Source organism: Lipophrys pholis, assembly GCF_963383615.2.
Source record: "Lipophrys pholis genome assembly, chromosome: 7".
NCBI lineage: Eukaryota > Metazoa > Chordata > Actinopteri > Blenniiformes > Blenniidae > Lipophrys > Lipophrys pholis.
In genome coordinates, this window is record NC_137638.1 from 18,545,748 (window position 1) to 18,563,298 (window position 17,551).

A 17,551-nucleotide genomic window follows, 5' to 3' on the forward strand; every position below is an offset into this window, starting at 1 on the left:
ACAGCGTCTTAGTCGTGATTGAGGGAGTTACTGGGAATAACCTCGCAGGACAGGCTGAGAAGGGGGAAAAGGGATATTTAATTGTTTTTATATAATTCTTAGGGGTTTAACTCTGTTGTTTTTTTTCTGTCATTTTCCGCGCCTGTGTTTAATCATCTACAACTTTTCAAAACAGGCTGGGGTTTTTTTTCATTTTTTTTTATTTTGATGGACAGGATTTAGGCCTGGACGTGTGTTTTGTGTATTATTGACACGCGCAGTGCGCACCAGCGCGCGGATGGAGTATCGTGCGCACAGGAGAGAGTGAAACAAAGAACCTGCATCGATACATGAAATCTCATTTGTTTCATGAGCATCCCGTGCAAAGAACAAACTGTTGCGATGGAGTATGAGTCGAATTGTAGAACGACGGGCGTTTGTTTGGCTGCTGCTGCTGCTGCTGCTGGAGGAAGGACCTGAAGTCGCACCCGCAAAGTTTGGCAACAAAGTTTGCAGAAAGTGAGAGAAAACAAAAGATCCGAGGCTCGGTACTTCACTGGGTTTTTTTTGGAGGTGTGGATGTCGTCGACGTTGGTGACAGGAGCAGCGTTAACACCAGCTGTCAAACTGATGGGACCCTCCTGCCCCCCGGGCCACTTGGAGCTGCGCTGAGGTCGCCACTGCGCATGTCCGACCACTGGACAGCTCCGGAGAGGGAAATTTAAAAACGGTTTTTTGGGAGAATCAAGTGCAACACAGTGAAATACAGTACAGGAGCTCAGGACCGGCTCTCACATTCTTCTTTATCAACCAAAACAGGTGATTTCTTTTACACTCTTTCCCTTTAAGTATCGCAGGTATCATCGGATGGTTACTTCAGTTGAGCCAACTGTCATTTCGAAGCTTTTTAGCCTCTAACTATGAATTTCAGCAGTCAGCTTAAAATGACAAGGCATGTAAATCTAGAGTTTCTGACAAAATAGGAGGTAATTGCACTGAAAGTTGTTGTACTGTGTGTTGAATAAATCTGAGCTATATTATTACACATTTATATATATCAAATATACTCAGGATGAGTTAATCCGAAATATATGAAAAAGGCTTTAACAAAGGTACAACGCTAGACACATTTTTTTGTATGTGTTTATTCTTTCTTTTTTTGACAAAGTATGAATACATTTTGGTTTTGGTGGCTTTTGATATTTATTTCTATATTTTTCAAACGCTTGCATATTTTTTCATCAGGTTTGTTTACTTGGAGAAGGTATGGTTTGATGTAACATTGTTGATTTTGTATTTTTTTTTTTTTTTTTTTAAGTCTTATTTATTTATTGGAAAATATGTGTGCTTATCTTTGGTTTGAAAACTCACTAAGGACACACTACTAAACTGTACTCTTTTTTTCAGTTTTCTTAAACTGGTACGACACATCCTAGGAAATGATAGAAGGTGGAATAAATTCCAGGATGTCAGGAATAATTGAGAATGCTGGGCATCATCCATCTCCACAGGACTACAGGTACGATCTCTGATTTAAACTATGTTTGGCAATATAATAACAGGATACTAAACTTGTGGTAATTTTCCTGTTACATATTGTCAAAAACCTTCAACTCTGAAATGCTTCAATAGATGAAAGGCATATTTTTATGGACTGAACCCTTTTAGGCGCTTTTCTAAATGGGTTTTGGAACAAACTGTCTCAGCCACTATGTTTAATCTAATGGTAGATGGACAGCTCTTTTTGTGCATGGGGGGAGTTGCATGAAAAAAAAAAAGAGAGAAGAAAAAAATCTCAAAGAATAAATGATTTTCAGTCTGAATGGATCTGTCAGAAACCATCAGCTCTGTTTACACTCCCGCTGTCGGCGCACGGAGAGCCTGAGCCTCTTGGCCTGCCAGCTCAGGGGGAGACGGGGCGCTCCAGGTCACCAGTGTGCACAAGTGGCTCCCAATTAGAAAAGGAGGGTAGAAAAGAAGGGAGGAGGTGCAATATTTAGTGTCGTCGAACCGCTGGGAAGGCTTGGATGATACATGGTGACACTCGACATGTTTTGTATCAGTGAGCAATTAGTTTTTTTGTTTTTAATTCAGTAGTTTATGTTCATAGTGGGTGATAACAGCCTTGAAAAGATTTGTCTAAAATCACTATAAATCTACAATCTACAGAAAGTATTGTACTTAGTTATGGCGGATTGAGTGCTTGTGTACATCTAGCTCTGTGTGTTTGTGAGCAGCGGGGACATTTTTAGTGAGTGTACCTTTGCAGTGGTTCAGTATCTTTGCAGTCACTTCAACTTTCAAATGTATTAGTCATAAACCAGCAGACCGTTATATTACACTTTCTTTTTTTGCGTCAGAAATGAAGAAAAAACTCACAGATGAATGAAAAAGAGAAAAAAAGAATAGTAATTAAATCTCTCTTCCTGTATGAAGCTTTGTAATTAGACACAATCACTTCTAAGCTGCAGCAAGCAGTCAGTGATATGGATGCAAACTGTTTGAGGACATGTGCTGCTGATTCCTGCCACTAATGATGTCACTTCTTTAGACGGCCAACACAGAGCCCTGACCTCAACCTACATCTGCACCCCCCTCGGCCTGAGGCTCCGTTGATTTTCCCTCTTGGGGGGGGCCAGAGGGGGAATGATGGAGGGGGTTGGGGTGCCAGTAAGGATAGAGGCTGGAAAGGGACAGGGAAGCAGATGGTATCCTATTTGTCCCTCTTATGTGAAGGCTGTCATTCCAACAGATTAATGCAAGGGCCGGGCAAAGAAAAGAAGTGACAGAGACAATCAAGGAAGGGTCTGGGGAAGACAATAGAGCCACGTGCCACTGGGCAGATTTGTCGTTTGGGACACAATAGGTGATCATTTTTCAATAGACAAGGCCAACTGTTGCAGGCAGCATGTGCTGCTGTCCCATGTTTCAAACGATCTCATGTGTTGTTTACTTATGATTCAGCCAATGGGTAAGGAGAGACCGTGGTCACCTGACACAGGATTGATTTTTTTATTAGGAGATTTGGTGTGTGCATGTGAGACAGGGAGAGGGGGGTAGTGCCATGCACTGTCCACCGATCCACAAAGTAACTGAATAGTGTGAGTTGTCATAGCGACCCCAATTACCAAACACTTGTGCAGTAAGTGTGTGCACAGCTAAGACTGGAGAGGATTCAAGAGGATTCCTCTCTTTTCTTCCCTTCTCTTTGAGGCTTGCTATATAAAAGACATAATAACTGAAAGTTGATTAGTACTGGCAGTGCACTGGTTAAACAACAATGTTCATCTACTTTTAGGTAAAACTTGTGATAAACTGAAAAAAGGTATTTTGTGAATGAATGGTGATGTTAGCTAATAAAAGTTAAGACATAAAATCTTCCAAATTTAGTTTTTTAGTTTTATTTGGGGAAAAAACAAAGGAGGTCTTAAAAAAGGAGCACGATATCGGTGTCCATCTATAGTTTAAAAAACAAAAACAATAACAAAAGACATGCCTGTGTCAACAAAGCTTATTTAACCCCCTCATTGTTGAATTAAACTGTCACTTCTAAACAACACTTGTCGTTAATCTTCTTACGTTAAATCCTAGAAGGCTAATACACGGCGGCTTTCATCTCTGTTTCCCTACGCTGAGTCTCATTATGATGGTTTTGACTTTGAAGGATGAACTTTTTGGTGTTTAGATTTAAATTCCGCTCATGATCTGCGTGTGTCTGATTTGCCAGTCCTATTAACCCTGCAAACCTCATCCCCCTTCCTCCTCCTCCTCCTCCTCGTCTCTTAAAGGCTTCTGACCACGGACCCCTCCCAGCTGGGGGAGGAGGACCTCCCTGGGGACCTGCAGTCTCTGTCATGGCTCACCTCGGTGGATGTGCCCCGGCTACAGCAGATGGCTGATAGCCGGGGCCACAGCAACGGGTCCTCCCAGGGCAGTTTGCTGGAGCAACAGACAGGTGAGGTGACAGGGAGGGGACAGAGCAACATTCAAAAACTGCAACCACTTTCTGATTGGACAAATTAGAACCAGTCTGCTCCTATGATTTTCTGCCCTGTCCTAAACACAGTTTGAGAAATAAAAACTAAAGATTACCGCTTTTTTTTTTTTGCTTCTACAAATGATTTTCGAGTTAAAACAAAGACAGATACTTACAAAAATGTATAAAAATTGCATTTCTTTAAAGTGAAGAACAAATATTGGCTTATTTTGTCACATATGAAAAAATAGTTGCTAACATATAAAGATTTTATTATAGTTTCTGCACCTGAAGTTGATAAACACAAACAGTGGTTTTAAATGCTTTGCAGCATCAAGATACTGCTGTGCCTTAGTCATCTGTCAAAAGCTCTAAAAACCTAAAGACATATGTAGATGAGACCATTTCTTAATTAAATTACTGTTTCTTTTTGTTGTTCTTTTTGTTGTGCCCCCCCCCCCAAGAGGAAAACAGCCCAGTTAACACTCACTGTTGATTTTCTGACTTCTCCGCTTCACAGCTCAGTTGGGCAACATGACGATGACCGCGGGTCAAGGCTCTATGCTACACCTGCAGAGTAGCATGCAGCACAGCCCCCTGGGAATCAGCATAATCAACACCCACAGTGGAAGTGTACGTATTAAAAACAGTGTAAAACAAAATCAGTCAAGTGAACTATTGCTCGGTTTGATCCAAAATATCCCTTCATTTCACAGATGTCTCCATTCTCCATGAATGGGCTGCCCTCTCCTGGATACCAGTGCCCTACCTCAGTCTACCAGCCGACACCTCAGCAGGTGTACTCTCTTACCCAAACTGGACAACAGGTAATATACGTGAAGCTAATGAAGGAACTGGTTTTTAAAAAAGTGGAGGATTTTTTTTAACGGTGGGGTTAACATGATTTCTCTCCCTTTAGTGCACAGCTGGTGGGCTTTATAGCAATGTATCTTTTAACAACCAAAGTCTATTTACACAACCTCGCCTGGCTCCACAAGACCAGGAATTGCAGCCCAAGTCTTTCCCCAAGCCAATCTATTCCTACAGGTCAGCACACAAACACATTCTTCAAAGAAAATGAAAAATATCCACCTGAATCTGCATCTTTAGGTAACCTGTATTTAAAATATGTTCTTCCTCAGCTGTTTGATTGCCATGGCCCTGAAGAATAGCAAAACAGGCAGCCTCCCAGTCAGCGAGATCTATAGCTTTATGAAGGAACATTTTCCTTACTTTAAGGTATGATACTTTTATTGCAGGAGATTTACCAAAAACGAACATGGAGATAACTGGTGTCACTTGATACACACTGCCTTTTCGCCCTTCAGACTGCACCTGATGGATGGAAGAATTCTGTCAGACACAACCTCTCCTTGAACAAATGCTTTGAGAAGGTGGAGAACAAGACAAGCAGCTCGTCCCGAAAGGGCTGTCTATGGGCACTGAACCCTGCCAAAATTGACAAGATGGAAGAAGAAATGCAGAAGTGGAAACGCAAGGACCTCCCAGCCATCCGCCGCAGCATGGCTAATCCTGGTCAGAAATGGGTCTTGTAATATGTGAAAGGTCAAATGCTCAGTCAGGCAGCAAGTCATCAAAAAAACTGACAGTGTCATGTTTTTGCTTTGTTTTGCTTCCCACAGATGAACTGGACAAACTGATCACAGACCGCCCGGAGAACTGCAGACGTAAGGTTCTAGAGTCCGGCATGACTCGCCTGCCCAGTTGTCCAACAGGCCTTCCGCTGCCCATCTCAGCCCAGATGCACCCTCAACCCATAGTCACGCTTTCCCTGCCATGTTTACCCATACACCAGCACCACCAGCTTCAGGCCCAGCTCCAGGCTCAGGCCCGGCTTGCCCCCATGTCCCCTGCTCCAGCCCAGACCCCTCCCCTCCACACAGTCCCTGACCTCTCTCACAGTCCGCTCACCCAGCAGCCCAGCAAGCCCCCAGAGGATTTCTACAGTGTGCACAGTGACTCACACACAGAGGTGGACGCACTGGACCCTAGCATCATGGACTTTGCCCTTCAAGGTAAGTGCATATTTTAATGCAGACAATTTTTCAAAATGACTGCAGAAATGTTTGGTAAACTAATGCACTCCTTCCATCTGCTCAGGGAATTTGTGGGAAGAAATGAAGGATGACAGCTTTAACCTGGATGCTTTGGGCACTTTCAGTAACTCGCCCCTCCGACTATCAGACTGTGACTTGGGAACAGCCGCCCTCCAGCACCCCTCTAGTGGAGCGAACCTGTCAGATGTGCAGGTGACCGGGCTCTACGCCTCCTACACTTCCCAGGATCCTCTGTCGTCCCAGTGCATGGGTGCATCAGCCAACAGCAAGCCTATTGTGCTTCTTTAAAGCAGCCTAACTGTTCATAGTGGTCGACACGATTCATTAAACATTCTTTGGATATCTGCAGATGCCAGCTGAGGAGTTCTGCTTTCTTGTGCTTCTAAAGAGAAATGTGAGAACCTGCACAATAACTTGGCAGGGGAAAAAAAAAAATCAAAAAATGATTCGCAAGAAAACTGCTTTTTAAGAACTAAAACTCCTGATAAATAGAAAGGAGGATGTAAGAATAAACATGTGAAACGTCAAGTATCTAGCTTTGCCAAGCAAAGACTCAAAGCCTGTATAAGTACAAAGACTCTGGAGATTTATGTGTACGTTAGCAACCATCAGTTGTTCTATTGTTCACTCTGCGTTTTAAAGCCTGTCCATAATGTAGCTTGACATCTCTTGTCTATTGTATTGTGCTAGATATCATTGCTGTGATGTTTTATTTATATTTATAAAAGGCAGCTGGAGAAAATGACTCTATCAATCTGTTGCTCTCTATATATATTTGAATGTTGTTTTGCCACAGAAAAGCTTTCTTTTGACTGTATTTACCTACTTCCTTCCAAAATACAAGTGTGCCAACACATCCAGATTTTCCAGTTTATTCTTCTACATCCTGTGATTAACATGTCAAGAGGTCAGATGTACATTATGTTCATTAACATGATCAGAATAAAAGTCAAATGGGTCAATGAAAGAAGCTTCTTCACATTTAAATACCATGAATAGATGTTTTTTTTTTTTATTAATGAACAGCCCATGGCAAATTAGAAGACACAGAAAAAAGTTTATATACATTCAAATGAAATGTTGTGGCTGAAGCCTCTGATGATCCGGTCAGAGGTCAGGCGAATCAAGATATTATGTGAGGGGCAAAAAATGCAAAACCCTCATGAAACCTGAGTTGAAAAAGCTTCCACTTCAAACAGAAACATATAACTTTAAAGTATAAATATACTCTAAACAAAGTATTACATCCAGTGTTACATCATATTGTATCATTCGTACTGGAGACACATAAGGTGCAACATAAATAAGATCAAAATTGAAAATCAAAAGGATGAGCTGAAAGGACAGTGCAACTGATTTTTTTCAGTCGATATAAAATTACGAAAAGTGGATTAGGACTCATGCAATTACTTTGTCATTTTCATTTTATGTAAAGTCTGATCAGAGAGATGACCAGTTGTCTGAGCTTATTTTTCATACAAATTACATTCCAACATAAAAATACTCAAAATGTAATATTTAACAAATGTGACAACTAGCTCCCGAAACCAATCAGGTCGGAATAAGTACAGCAAGGCACACTGACACTGCAGCACAGAGAAATGTGTGCTGAAGTGAAAGCTTGTGGATCAGAGAAGTATCTCTGGATGAACAAGCAAACGTGGTGGAAAGGCCACTGTGCAGAGCAAAGCTGGTGACGAACAAATCAGTTAGCTTTGTATTTTGTTTTTGTTTTTTTAACACATAAGTGGTTCAGTACCTATACCCCGACCATACAAAATCAACTAAAGTAGTGTTATTTTTTTCATGGTACTCTTTAATATGATCCCAGAGCTTAAGTGGCGCTGGTGCTGTCCATAGTGGCCAGCAGATGGGTCAGCTTGGCTCTCTGAGACGGAGTGATGTTCTGGCTCATATGGATGATGCAGTCCATGACCACGTCAGGGTTGGCCTCCACCAAGCTAGAAACAAGAGGAGACATTACACTAAGTTTAATTAAACACATTTGTTAAAGAAGAAACCAAACTATGCATCCAAACTAGCCTAATAATGGAGTGCATTAATATACATCAACTTTTGAGGATAAAACCCTTATGTAAACCAATATTGAGCCACAAAATGAATGTAGGTGTCTGCATACCTGCGAATGTGTTTCAGAGCATTTTCCCTTTTCAAGTACTTGATGTTCTCTCGGATGGCGGATTTCACTCCATCCTCAGTGGACAAATGTTTCTCCAGCCATTCAACTACTGCTTGGTTGTTGTCCCAAAGGTAAGCCTAGAAAGTAAACGGACGTCTGATGAGTTTTTAACAACGGAACTTTCTAAAGCAGTGAGTCCTCCAGTTTGAAGGTTTGCAATCCTCAATAATATGACATCAAACTATGATTACATTTACAGACAATGTGCAAATTGCAGATTCAGAAAAAAGTAACCTTTGCCTTTGTTTACCTTGACAGTTCCCTCTGTTTCAACAAACCACCGTCTCAGCATTGACTGCATGTGTCCATCACTGAGATCCCTGTTGGCCTGTAAAATCTCACATTTCACCACCTGCTCCAACAGGAGGCGACGCAAACGCCAGTAGAAGAAAGTCCTCACATTTTTCCAGTCCAAGATATCCTTTTTAGAGGATGAAAGGACATGATGAAGCAAGTTATGCCTGTTTAATCCAATGATATGTTGAGGAATTGCACACTTACAGTGATGACACCTTTCTCCTGCATCCTGCCAGGTGTGTCGTGGAGATCTGCAAACTGCACTGCCACCTGGTGGTAGATTGGTAGCAGGAACTCCTCCCTGGCTATAAGCTTCAGCTCAAGCTCTTTGCACTGTTTTTCAGACAGTTCCGGTGAGGCTGAAACAAAGCAGGAGAGACAGAAGTCAAACAACAGATAAAGAAAAATTAAATCAGCTCAGTTGCTTTAAGAGAGACAATGCCTTCACCAAGCTGCTCAACCAGGCCAGCATACACAGAGTCTAGTCTTCTCATGGTCTTCAGCAGGTCTTTCCTCCTGAATTTTATCTCCACTGTACCCTCGGCCTCGAGCACGCCGCCTCTGGACAGAAACAAACCCACATGAATGGCATTTCACTCCAGGTGAAGCGCCTCAACCTGGAAATCTAAGAAATGTTCTCTGCTTTGTGTACCTGCTCTCTCTGTCAGCGTACATCTCCATGCACAGCGGGTTAATGGTAGGGTCTATCACCACCCAGGATCCCCCTCGAAGCTCAGCGTGTGGTGGGATGTACACCAGCACCGGCTGGCGGAAACCATGCAGGGCGTCCACAATATAAGCCCCAAACTTCAAGATCTGGTCGTACATATCTAGAAAAAAAAGAGAACACTATTACTCTTTTATGTCATTTCATATGCACTTCAATGTAAAAGCATTGAGAGCACGAATAGTGTGACTGCCCTGTCTGGACTGTGCCTGAGACAATCTCTTTCATCCGTTACCCTTCATTCCTCCAGAGAAGCCCCTCCAGTTGGCAAACACTATGAGGGGCAGACGTTCACGGTTGAAATCGCACATCGCCTGAGCTGTTTTAAAGGCTGAATCTGGAAACCACACCTGGCCGGCCTGCTGCAGGACCTGACATCAATGAACAAAGACAAGAAACCCTCCGCAAGTTACAATCACAGAATTTTGGATTCAAAACAAGCTCAAATAGGGATTTACTTACTTTAGCTTCTGAATCCAGGTTGGCTGGATCTGCTGGCACAGTGAACTCAACTGTGCGTGTTTCAACAGCAATGACCCCGAGAGGGATCCCTCCTAACCTGTATTCATTCAACAGCATTAGCATGGATCCAGCTGTGTCTATATCTTTCTAAGTATTTACAAAACTTTTCATGAAGTTCTTATTATGAGTAAATGGTATTTACCGTGCTCGACCCACAACCACAGTCTGAGCCCAGGAACCCATGATCTCCATGAAGGAGCCGTGATCAAAGAATCCACTCTGCCAAGAACCTTTCACAGCTATGGGCACAAAGGTGACTTATTTATTCTTTTTCTTTAAAAAATAAAATAAAATAAACTAGTAAATGACAGTAGTTTCAAGTTTTAGATATTGCAACTTACTGGGATGAGGTCTGCCTGCGAGCATCCAGCGGGGGTCATATGGCGCTTTAGAGGGAATGAAATCTATCTCTCTGTCGACTGGATCAGTAGTTGCTATAATAGGCACAGGGGAGTGTTTGTTCTGTGAAGAAACAAAAACATAAACTCAAACTACATTTACTAAAATTCCCACATGGAAAATGTACATTAAATGCACTTCACATATTTTAAAATAACCTTTGGCATGTAAGAGAGCCACTGCAGGATAGTGAAGACACCCTCAAAATCATCTGGAACAGTGGTGTGTGTGACTCCATTGTTGTGCATAATTTGGACTCCTCCAAGTTGGTTGTTGGACGTGTAGACCTCTCTGCCCAGAACCTGCACACAGGAAAAGGAGCTTAATGACCTGAAGTCCACGCTTGCGCATTTGGAAAATGGTTAGATTTCAAGTTGAAAGCTTATATACAAGTATATGACTATGAAATGAAAACACTTAATAATCATACATCCACAAAACTGAGATAAAACCAACAAACCTTGTTGAGAGCACTAGAGCCGGTCAGGATGATGTGAGAGTTCTCCACCTGTATCACTCGTTGTCCCAGTCGCACCAGATAAGCTCCGATTCCAATGGCACGACACGTCACCTGCAAGAGTACAAATTTACTTATGATGAGAAAATTAAAAAAATTAAAATTGTTTTTAAAAAAGCACAGCAGGAACTTCCTGTTGATGCGGCTCACATCAATATACTCACCATACTGATTGTGACAATCTCCTCGTAGGCCTGAGACGACTCTCCTGCAATGGTGCCTGAGCCTCGCAGGTTCTCAACACCAAGACCTTCATCCTTCCCAATAATGTCAGTGATGATGTACCTGAGAGGGTTGAGCACAGACAGAAAATCCATATAATTTAATTTAGTCCATCTTTGTTACGTGTTCATTTAATGTCCCTTTTAAATTCCCTTGTAAATTTGTTCTCACACAGAACAGTTGTGTTATAATGTGAGTGGGACTGGTGATAGGAGTAGACCTGACAGAGGGCAGGGGTGATGCACACTTCTGTTTGTACATTCACTTTGTTTATTAAATCTGCTTAGAAAAACAGAAAACAGTAATTCCATTTTTCAAACATTCTAGCTATGCAGCAATTGTTTCACAACTTTTCACATTTTTGCACAGTATTGTATATCTCAACAGTTACATATGGAAGCCATTTGTTTTTAAAGAAAAATCTAATACATTATGGAGGCACATCATTGAGGCCTTATGGATACAAACACAGTACCTGGACTCTCCCCCCTCTTCTACATGTTGACAGTGAACAGAGTTGGTGGCACTGATTCGAGTGTAGTCTTGCGGCGTCAGGTAGAGGTATTTGAACCCCTATGGCAATAAATGGAAATGCCACATTACACATAGAAACTTCACAAATTTCTGTTTCCAAAACCTTAAACTAAAATGAGAATTGTTGCTTTCATTGGTTACCTTGTAGGGATCAGCCGGGTCAATCCAGGCCACCTGGAACATGTGTTTCACCTCTTCGGCGAGCCCAATGCGAGCTCCACTGTTGGCCGCAATGTAAATGCGGGGGATGCCCTCAGCCCGGGCCAACTCAGATGACCTCAGGAACAACTCGTCCTCCTGAGGGCCAAACGAGCCGATCATGTAGGTAATGTCATTACAGATGAAAATGATGTCTCTGCCATTTGGGTACTCTGGAGTCTTCATCTTCATCCTGAAAGCAACTATTCCAACCTGCAAAAGCATAGCAACAGTAGTATCAGTATCATAAGAGTGAAAGACTTGGGGTTATTACAAATGTTAATAAAAGCAACTAACGTCATTGTCTCCAGGCAGGCGGTTCATGTGCACCAGTCCTCCTTGTGGGTCCAGAACAAGCTCTGTGCATATCAGCACATCGCTGGGACATTTGCCCTGTGGACCCCACAGCTTGAACAAAGCCTACAAGCGGATTTGCAGTGAGTTTAAACCACAAACATAGAAAATCAAATGCTCATACATTTCTCATAAAGTGAGTTAACAGCACCTGTCTGAACATTTCAGGGAAGTCGTAAACATATGTCGTTCCCAAAGTCTGAGCCTGAAAGCGTTTAGCCTGCAGCAGGTCTTTTGTCACGTAGGGAGTGTTGATCAGCATCCCCTGCAGCGGCCCCTGCTTGTCTCCATATGAATGGAACATGATCTGTAAAGAAAGACACAAGGAACCAAGAAAAAGCAACGATAAAGGAAACAGTCTGAACAAATCCCCTTGCCATTTAACATCATATATCTGCTTTGGTTAGTTCCACTGAAACGTTCACTCTACTATGCTCACCTGGCCAGATCCTGGATCATTGACCTCTTTATAAAGGCTGATGTCCAGATAATAGCCAGATTCGTTAGTGAGAAACAGGCGGATAGGAATGGCATTTCCAGTTGGTGTCAGGCGGATGTTGATCTTCAGCTCAGCCTGCAAGACCCGCAGCTTCCAAAGACGACTGCCATATCGCATCACCATAGAGCGGACAGACTCCTCTATCTAATAACCCAAAGGTCAGGATTAGGGTATAAAAAGAGGACCAAACAGCAGATCTACCAAGTATGGTGTGTGAAGTCCTGATGAGTCTTTGAATAGAACTCAAAAAGATGATGAAAAGTGACAAAATATTCAGCATTATCTATATATTATGTATAACTAATGATCTATTCAAAAACTCACTATTCTTTTTACATTTTCTTGTGCAAAATTCCATATGTTGAATAACTTTATGATCTTAATGTTTTGCAGTGAAGAGCTCTTGCTGCACACCGACCTTCGAGGGGTCCATGATGACAGTGGGGACAAAGTTGAGGAAGATGTGATTGCAGTCCGTGCGGACGTGGGTGTTGCTGAAGGCCACCTCCAACTCATCCATGGCTTCCAACAAGAGGCGCTCGCCTTCATTTTGAAGGTACTCAAAGGATGCTTCCTGGATTTGTACAAAGATTGCTCAGTAAAGTGCATGTCATTTGAAATGTTAGCAACATGTAATTTCTGGTGTATATGACACAAATGAGGTTGTTATGTTTCAGAAAACAAGGCATCTTAAGAAAAAAAAACACAAACACACAAAAGTACAGGTATGCTGACAGATCTGGGCATTACATGACCTGTAGGACACGTGCAGCCCTTCGGGAGTCTCTGTCAGGCTCACAGGATGTTAATGAGAAATTGTAAAATTAAATAAAATAATTATGACACAAATTCTTTGCTTTTACTGATTTTTCCTGTTTATCTTTTCTGTATTACAAATTACCATTTGTATCTTTATTACTGGATAAAACATTCAAAAAAATTTAAGAAATTAATTGATGCAACTCAATAACATTAGCAAACATGTTCTTATTGAGCAGAACCTTTACCCCGGCCCAACGCAGTCCCAGTTCTCCTCTTGGCTCCCTGTAAAATTAAGTACCCACCCCTGACCTAAGAGTCCCTCCTCTAACCTTTGTGATGAGATCTGAGTGGCGAATAATTGCTCGGATGAAGAAGCGGTAATCCGTAACTTCGGCACCCTCCTCAACGCGAGCGGCGCCCAGGTAGAGGTGCATCTTGTGATTGGCACAGGGGACAGCCGTCAGGTCAAAGTTCCTCATCCTGTTGAGCTCCAGCTGAAACGCTAAAGCCGGCTCCAGATTACGATAAATGCGATCCTCCTGGAACTGAACAGTGGAATTGCAGTGGTCACCATCTCATCAGACAGCAGCTCATTAACTGCATCAAGGATATCGCAAACGTACCCCGTCTCTGGCTCTGAATGTGAAGAACTTGGGAAATTCTCTCTGTTAACAAAAAAATATGAATAAGAAATATATTTCCTTTTAATATTTCTTCTTTTTATTTATTTATGTATAAGACACATTCCAAAGTAAGAGTATGTTGTAACTATTAGTCTTAAACAAAGGACAGGGGGAAAAAAAGTTAATCTATGGGGAGCACTGGCAGTGCCTTTAGACTGCATATCAAAAATAAAAAGTTGAAAAGGATAGCAATTTCTTTTTAGTCATCATTAGTTTAATTTAGCTTTCAAATACTGGTTATTGGTTAATAGCAGCACAAACATTTTTATAAGAAACTAACACCAAAATATTATTTATGGTGAAAAATAACAGCATAACAGCCATGTGTATAAAACATTTGAAGAAGCACTTAATATTACAGCTGTTAATGTATGGCCTTTTGACAGACGATATTGTTTGTGTTTTCACGTATAGTGTATATAATTATAAGCAAGTTCACCTTCTGTGCAATCAAAAATGTGATTCTCCGGATTCCGTACTCAAACAGGACTGCTTTCTGTTTAAACAGAAACATTTATTTTTATATCCATCTTAAAAATCACAAACAAAAACACATTAAACATTATCATGATGATAAATGTCTTAGTTTGACTGACCTTCGACTGGGCAAAGGCAGTGAGAGCTGTGACCAGTTCGTCATCATCTTCTGTGTCTGCTGCTTTTATGGACACGTTGATGATGTGGATTGGGTTCTCCCTGGTATTCTGTAGGAGACAGAGGGGGACTTAGTGGCTGCAGAGACATCGATGAAAACACTTGGAGGGGATTTTTTTCAAGCCGGAGCTCACACCTTGAAATTCTCATCTTCATATAGACTGGAGCAGGACTCTGAGAACGGAGAGCTCTCCAAGAGAGGTTCAGCAAAACTGGACAGAACTTCATCAAAATCCCTGCCAAACAAATATACATACTATAATACACATTCCAGTTCATGGCTTGTTGCCATGAAAACAGGAACATTTGAAATGGAGAATAAGGAAGTTGATTTTAACCTTCTGAAATCATCAAAACACTGGAAAGCCACCATGGCCCCCAAGCGCTGGCAGGGCGGCGACAAGGCTCCCTCCAGGAAGAGCTCGCTGCCGTGCCGCCTGATTTTGAACTGGCCTGATGCACATACAGGAAGTCTAAACAAAAGGAGCCAAATCCACTCAGTGATAAATACAAAGACATAACACACACACACACACGGCGTATTGAGTTGTCGCTTTTTTTTTCTTTTTTTTTTTAAAATCATACCAAGGAGCAATTAAAGCAAATTTCCAAGTTCTTTGACAATTGCAAAAAATAAAATCTACAGTATACGTTTATATTCCCACCATGACATCCACTCCAGGTACAGATAGCATAATGTCACTGTGTTTCAAGTCTGTGAAGTCTCAGGTCAGGTCCAGGATAAACTGGATGCCATAAACAGGAATCTGAAGTATTTGCAGCATAAATGATGATAATCTAAATGCCGTTTACACCGTCTCTGCTGCCTGCTCATCCTGAGTGTCTGGTATCAAGATCATTATTACACTTGTACAGTCTGGTGTGTTTCAGTACAACAGCTCTAACTGTGATTCCATGTAAACTTAGGATTTTCAGTTTCTGAGTATGAAAAACATCCAGATAATCCAGGACATAGAATAACAGCCAATGTGAAGTCATATTCAACAAGTACTAAAGTCAGAGTCAAATATAAAGTGAGAAATCAGTCATGAATTGACTCCCCGCCACAATGATTGATACATTTTTCATTTAATAGAAAGACATGTGGAACAAATGTTACTATATTTGATTGTAAAATGTGGATTGAGAATCACTATCTGAAGCTGGGTAATACAGGCGATACCAGCAGCAATCAATGAAATTGTTGGCTTGACATTCTTCAGAGGAAAATGAAATAGCAAGAGGGCATACCTCTGAAAAGAAATAGAATAGGGCTTTGCATGTTGGAAAAAGCAGCAATAAAAGAAAAAAAGAGTAGCTCAGGTTTAAAAGGGAATTAAGAAGAACTTGTTAGTCCTTGTACAAATGTACAAATCTTGGCGGCAGGAAAAAGCAACACGGTGCATCTGGCATGCATTTCTGAAAACATACACACCATCAGGTGGTTTGGCTGGTTGGGAGGAGCTTTACTCTACCTGTTCAGAGTAGGGCTGCTCCCTCTGAAATAAGACGATTGACACATGAATATTAGGAGGGAATGATCAAACTGTACATCTACCTCTAGGTACGATTAGGTTAACACACGCTACAAGATGCTATGCACATTCAGATTATTTTCAAGAGGGAGAAAACGTTCGGCACTCCAAGTTAGCCAGGAGCAGTTACAGCAGCAGTTCATAGGCCCACTTCCATCTGCAGCACCGGTTATTTTATTAATTCATCCTTGGTTATCCGAACAGCTTCATAAAGAAATCTATGCGTTGTAGCAGAACGGTAAGAGTTTACAGAGTGAAGCAATTATCATTAAATGTGTGATTTGTTCAGAGAAACAAAACTGATCAGTGGGAGTCCATATTGTCATTATCACAAATTAGATGTTTCACTGAAAAACAGTGTTGCAGCCTGTGATGGTCCTAACTCAGACGTCACTCAAGAATTAAATAACATTGATATTCGTCTGTGCTATGAGTCTGCTATGAGTCTGCTCTGAGACGATCTGTTACCTGTTTGGATGTGACGAGGGCAACATAAACTGAAAGTCCACAGCGCACGTCCCATCCTGCAGCTGGTGGTGCTGGATGCTATTCAGCTCATAAGCAATGTACCCTCTGCGAACATAGACCTGAAATAGACCAATAAAAAGCCAATCATCAGTAATTAACAAAGAAATGCATTTAAAAAGCCAAAGCCCTGCATCCACGAGCCGACAAAACATACCTCCAAGGCCGCCATGCAAACCACTTGATTGGAGTGGTAGAAGAAATTGGGCAAAACGTCAAAAATTGAGGTTTCAGAGAGAATGAGTTTCTGTGCCAAATAAAGATAAAAAACAATGTATATGATGCATCAGATACACTGCTTTAATAATCATGTTCATGAAGAAATTTCTGTATATGAATCAAACCTTCAAGTTTTCTGGGCAAAACTGGTGGCCGTACATGTCAATGGCTGATAGGAAGATGGACTCCACTTGGTTGTGTCTCAGCTCATATGATGGCAAGTGGGAAGCTATCAAGACCTATGAAATATTTACAAAAACATTATTTATCCATATGCAGCTTTATCCAACTTGGGGGTCATGAGGCCCCGGAGCCAATCCCAGCTGACAATGAACAAAGGCAGGCGAAACCATGGACATTTCACTGCGGAAAACCGATTTAGAGTCACTAAATAACCTCAAACATGCTTTTGGAATGTGGGAGTAAACCAGAGTAGAGAAAACACACACAGAAAATACAAACTCTGCACAACATTATAGGTTGTCGCACCTGTCTGGCTCTTAAAGCCACCTTTGAGTTCTCCATCTTACTGAGCTGTGTGAGTTCATTCAGAATGGCCATCAGCTCATCTGCCAGAGTGGGATCCCGTCCACACAGCTGGTCCTACATAAAATCAAAAACATATGCTGCATAGTTATTTATGTCCCAAAGACTTCATCGTGGAAAAATGA

At 41.6% G+C, this 17,551-nt stretch overlaps 2 protein-coding genes across 4 annotated transcripts in view; one reads left to right on the forward strand and one right to left on the reverse strand.

Moving 5' to 3' along the window:
* On the forward strand, nt 1-6,997 carry foxn4 (forkhead box N4). Its single transcript, XM_080467509.1, has 10 exons — nt 1-798; nt 1,387-1,498; nt 3,768-3,934; nt 4,476-4,588; nt 4,672-4,782; nt 4,875-5,002; nt 5,098-5,194; nt 5,284-5,491; nt 5,599-5,991; nt 6,077-6,997. Exons 2-10 carry the CDS (start codon nt 1,419-1,421, stop codon nt 6,319-6,321), a joined length of 1,542 nt encoding a protein of 513 aa, XP_080323635.1. The 5' UTR covers nt 1-798; nt 1,387-1,418; the 3' UTR covers nt 6,322-6,997.
* acacb (acetyl-CoA carboxylase beta) overlaps nt 6,891-17,551 on the reverse strand; it is a 23,038-nt gene continuing 12,377 nt past the window's right edge. Inside the window, exons 25-54 of one of the 3 annotated variants that reach the window (XR_013935473.1) lie at nt 17,370-17,483; nt 17,006-17,119; nt 16,819-16,908; nt 16,605-16,723; nt 16,077-16,100; nt 14,940-15,074; nt 14,738-14,837; nt 14,544-14,651; nt 14,387-14,443; nt 13,888-13,929; nt 13,594-13,809; nt 12,921-13,076; nt 12,443-12,646; nt 12,155-12,310; nt 11,947-12,069; nt 11,593-11,862; nt 11,393-11,490; nt 10,860-10,980; nt 10,639-10,749; nt 10,337-10,480; nt 10,121-10,241; nt 9,922-10,018; nt 9,720-9,816; nt 9,493-9,628; nt 9,183-9,360; nt 9,005-9,091; nt 8,735-8,889; nt 8,484-8,654; nt 8,174-8,310; nt 6,891-7,994 (exon numbers count right to left, since the gene is read on the reverse strand). Coding sequence is in view for 2 of the 3 variants with exons in the window: in XM_080467507.1 (XP_080323633.1) it covers nt 7,868-7,994; nt 8,174-8,310; nt 8,484-8,654; nt 8,735-8,889; nt 8,979-9,091; nt 9,183-9,360; nt 9,493-9,628; nt 9,720-9,816; nt 9,922-10,018; nt 10,121-10,241; nt 10,337-10,480; nt 10,639-10,749; nt 10,860-10,980; nt 11,393-11,490; nt 11,593-11,862; nt 11,947-12,069; nt 12,155-12,310; nt 12,443-12,646; nt 12,921-13,076; nt 13,594-13,809; nt 13,888-13,929; nt 14,387-14,443; nt 14,544-14,651; nt 14,738-14,837; nt 14,940-15,074; nt 16,077-16,100; nt 16,605-16,723; nt 16,819-16,908; nt 17,006-17,119; nt 17,370-17,483 (3,834 nt within the window). In the remaining variant the exon portion in view is untranslated. Of the gene's footprint in view, nt 7,995-8,173; nt 8,311-8,483; nt 8,655-8,734; nt 8,890-8,978; nt 9,092-9,182; nt 9,361-9,492; nt 9,629-9,719; nt 9,817-9,921; nt 10,019-10,120; nt 10,242-10,336; nt 10,481-10,638; nt 10,750-10,859; nt 10,981-11,392; nt 11,491-11,592; nt 11,863-11,946; nt 12,070-12,154; nt 12,311-12,442; nt 12,647-12,920; nt 13,077-13,593; nt 13,810-13,887; nt 13,930-14,386; nt 14,444-14,543; nt 14,652-14,737; nt 14,838-14,939; nt 15,075-16,076; nt 16,101-16,604; nt 16,724-16,818; nt 16,909-17,005; nt 17,120-17,369; nt 17,484-17,551 lie in introns of those variants that run through there. The other 2 variants (XM_080467507.1, XM_080467508.1) reach the window with 2 other exon arrangements.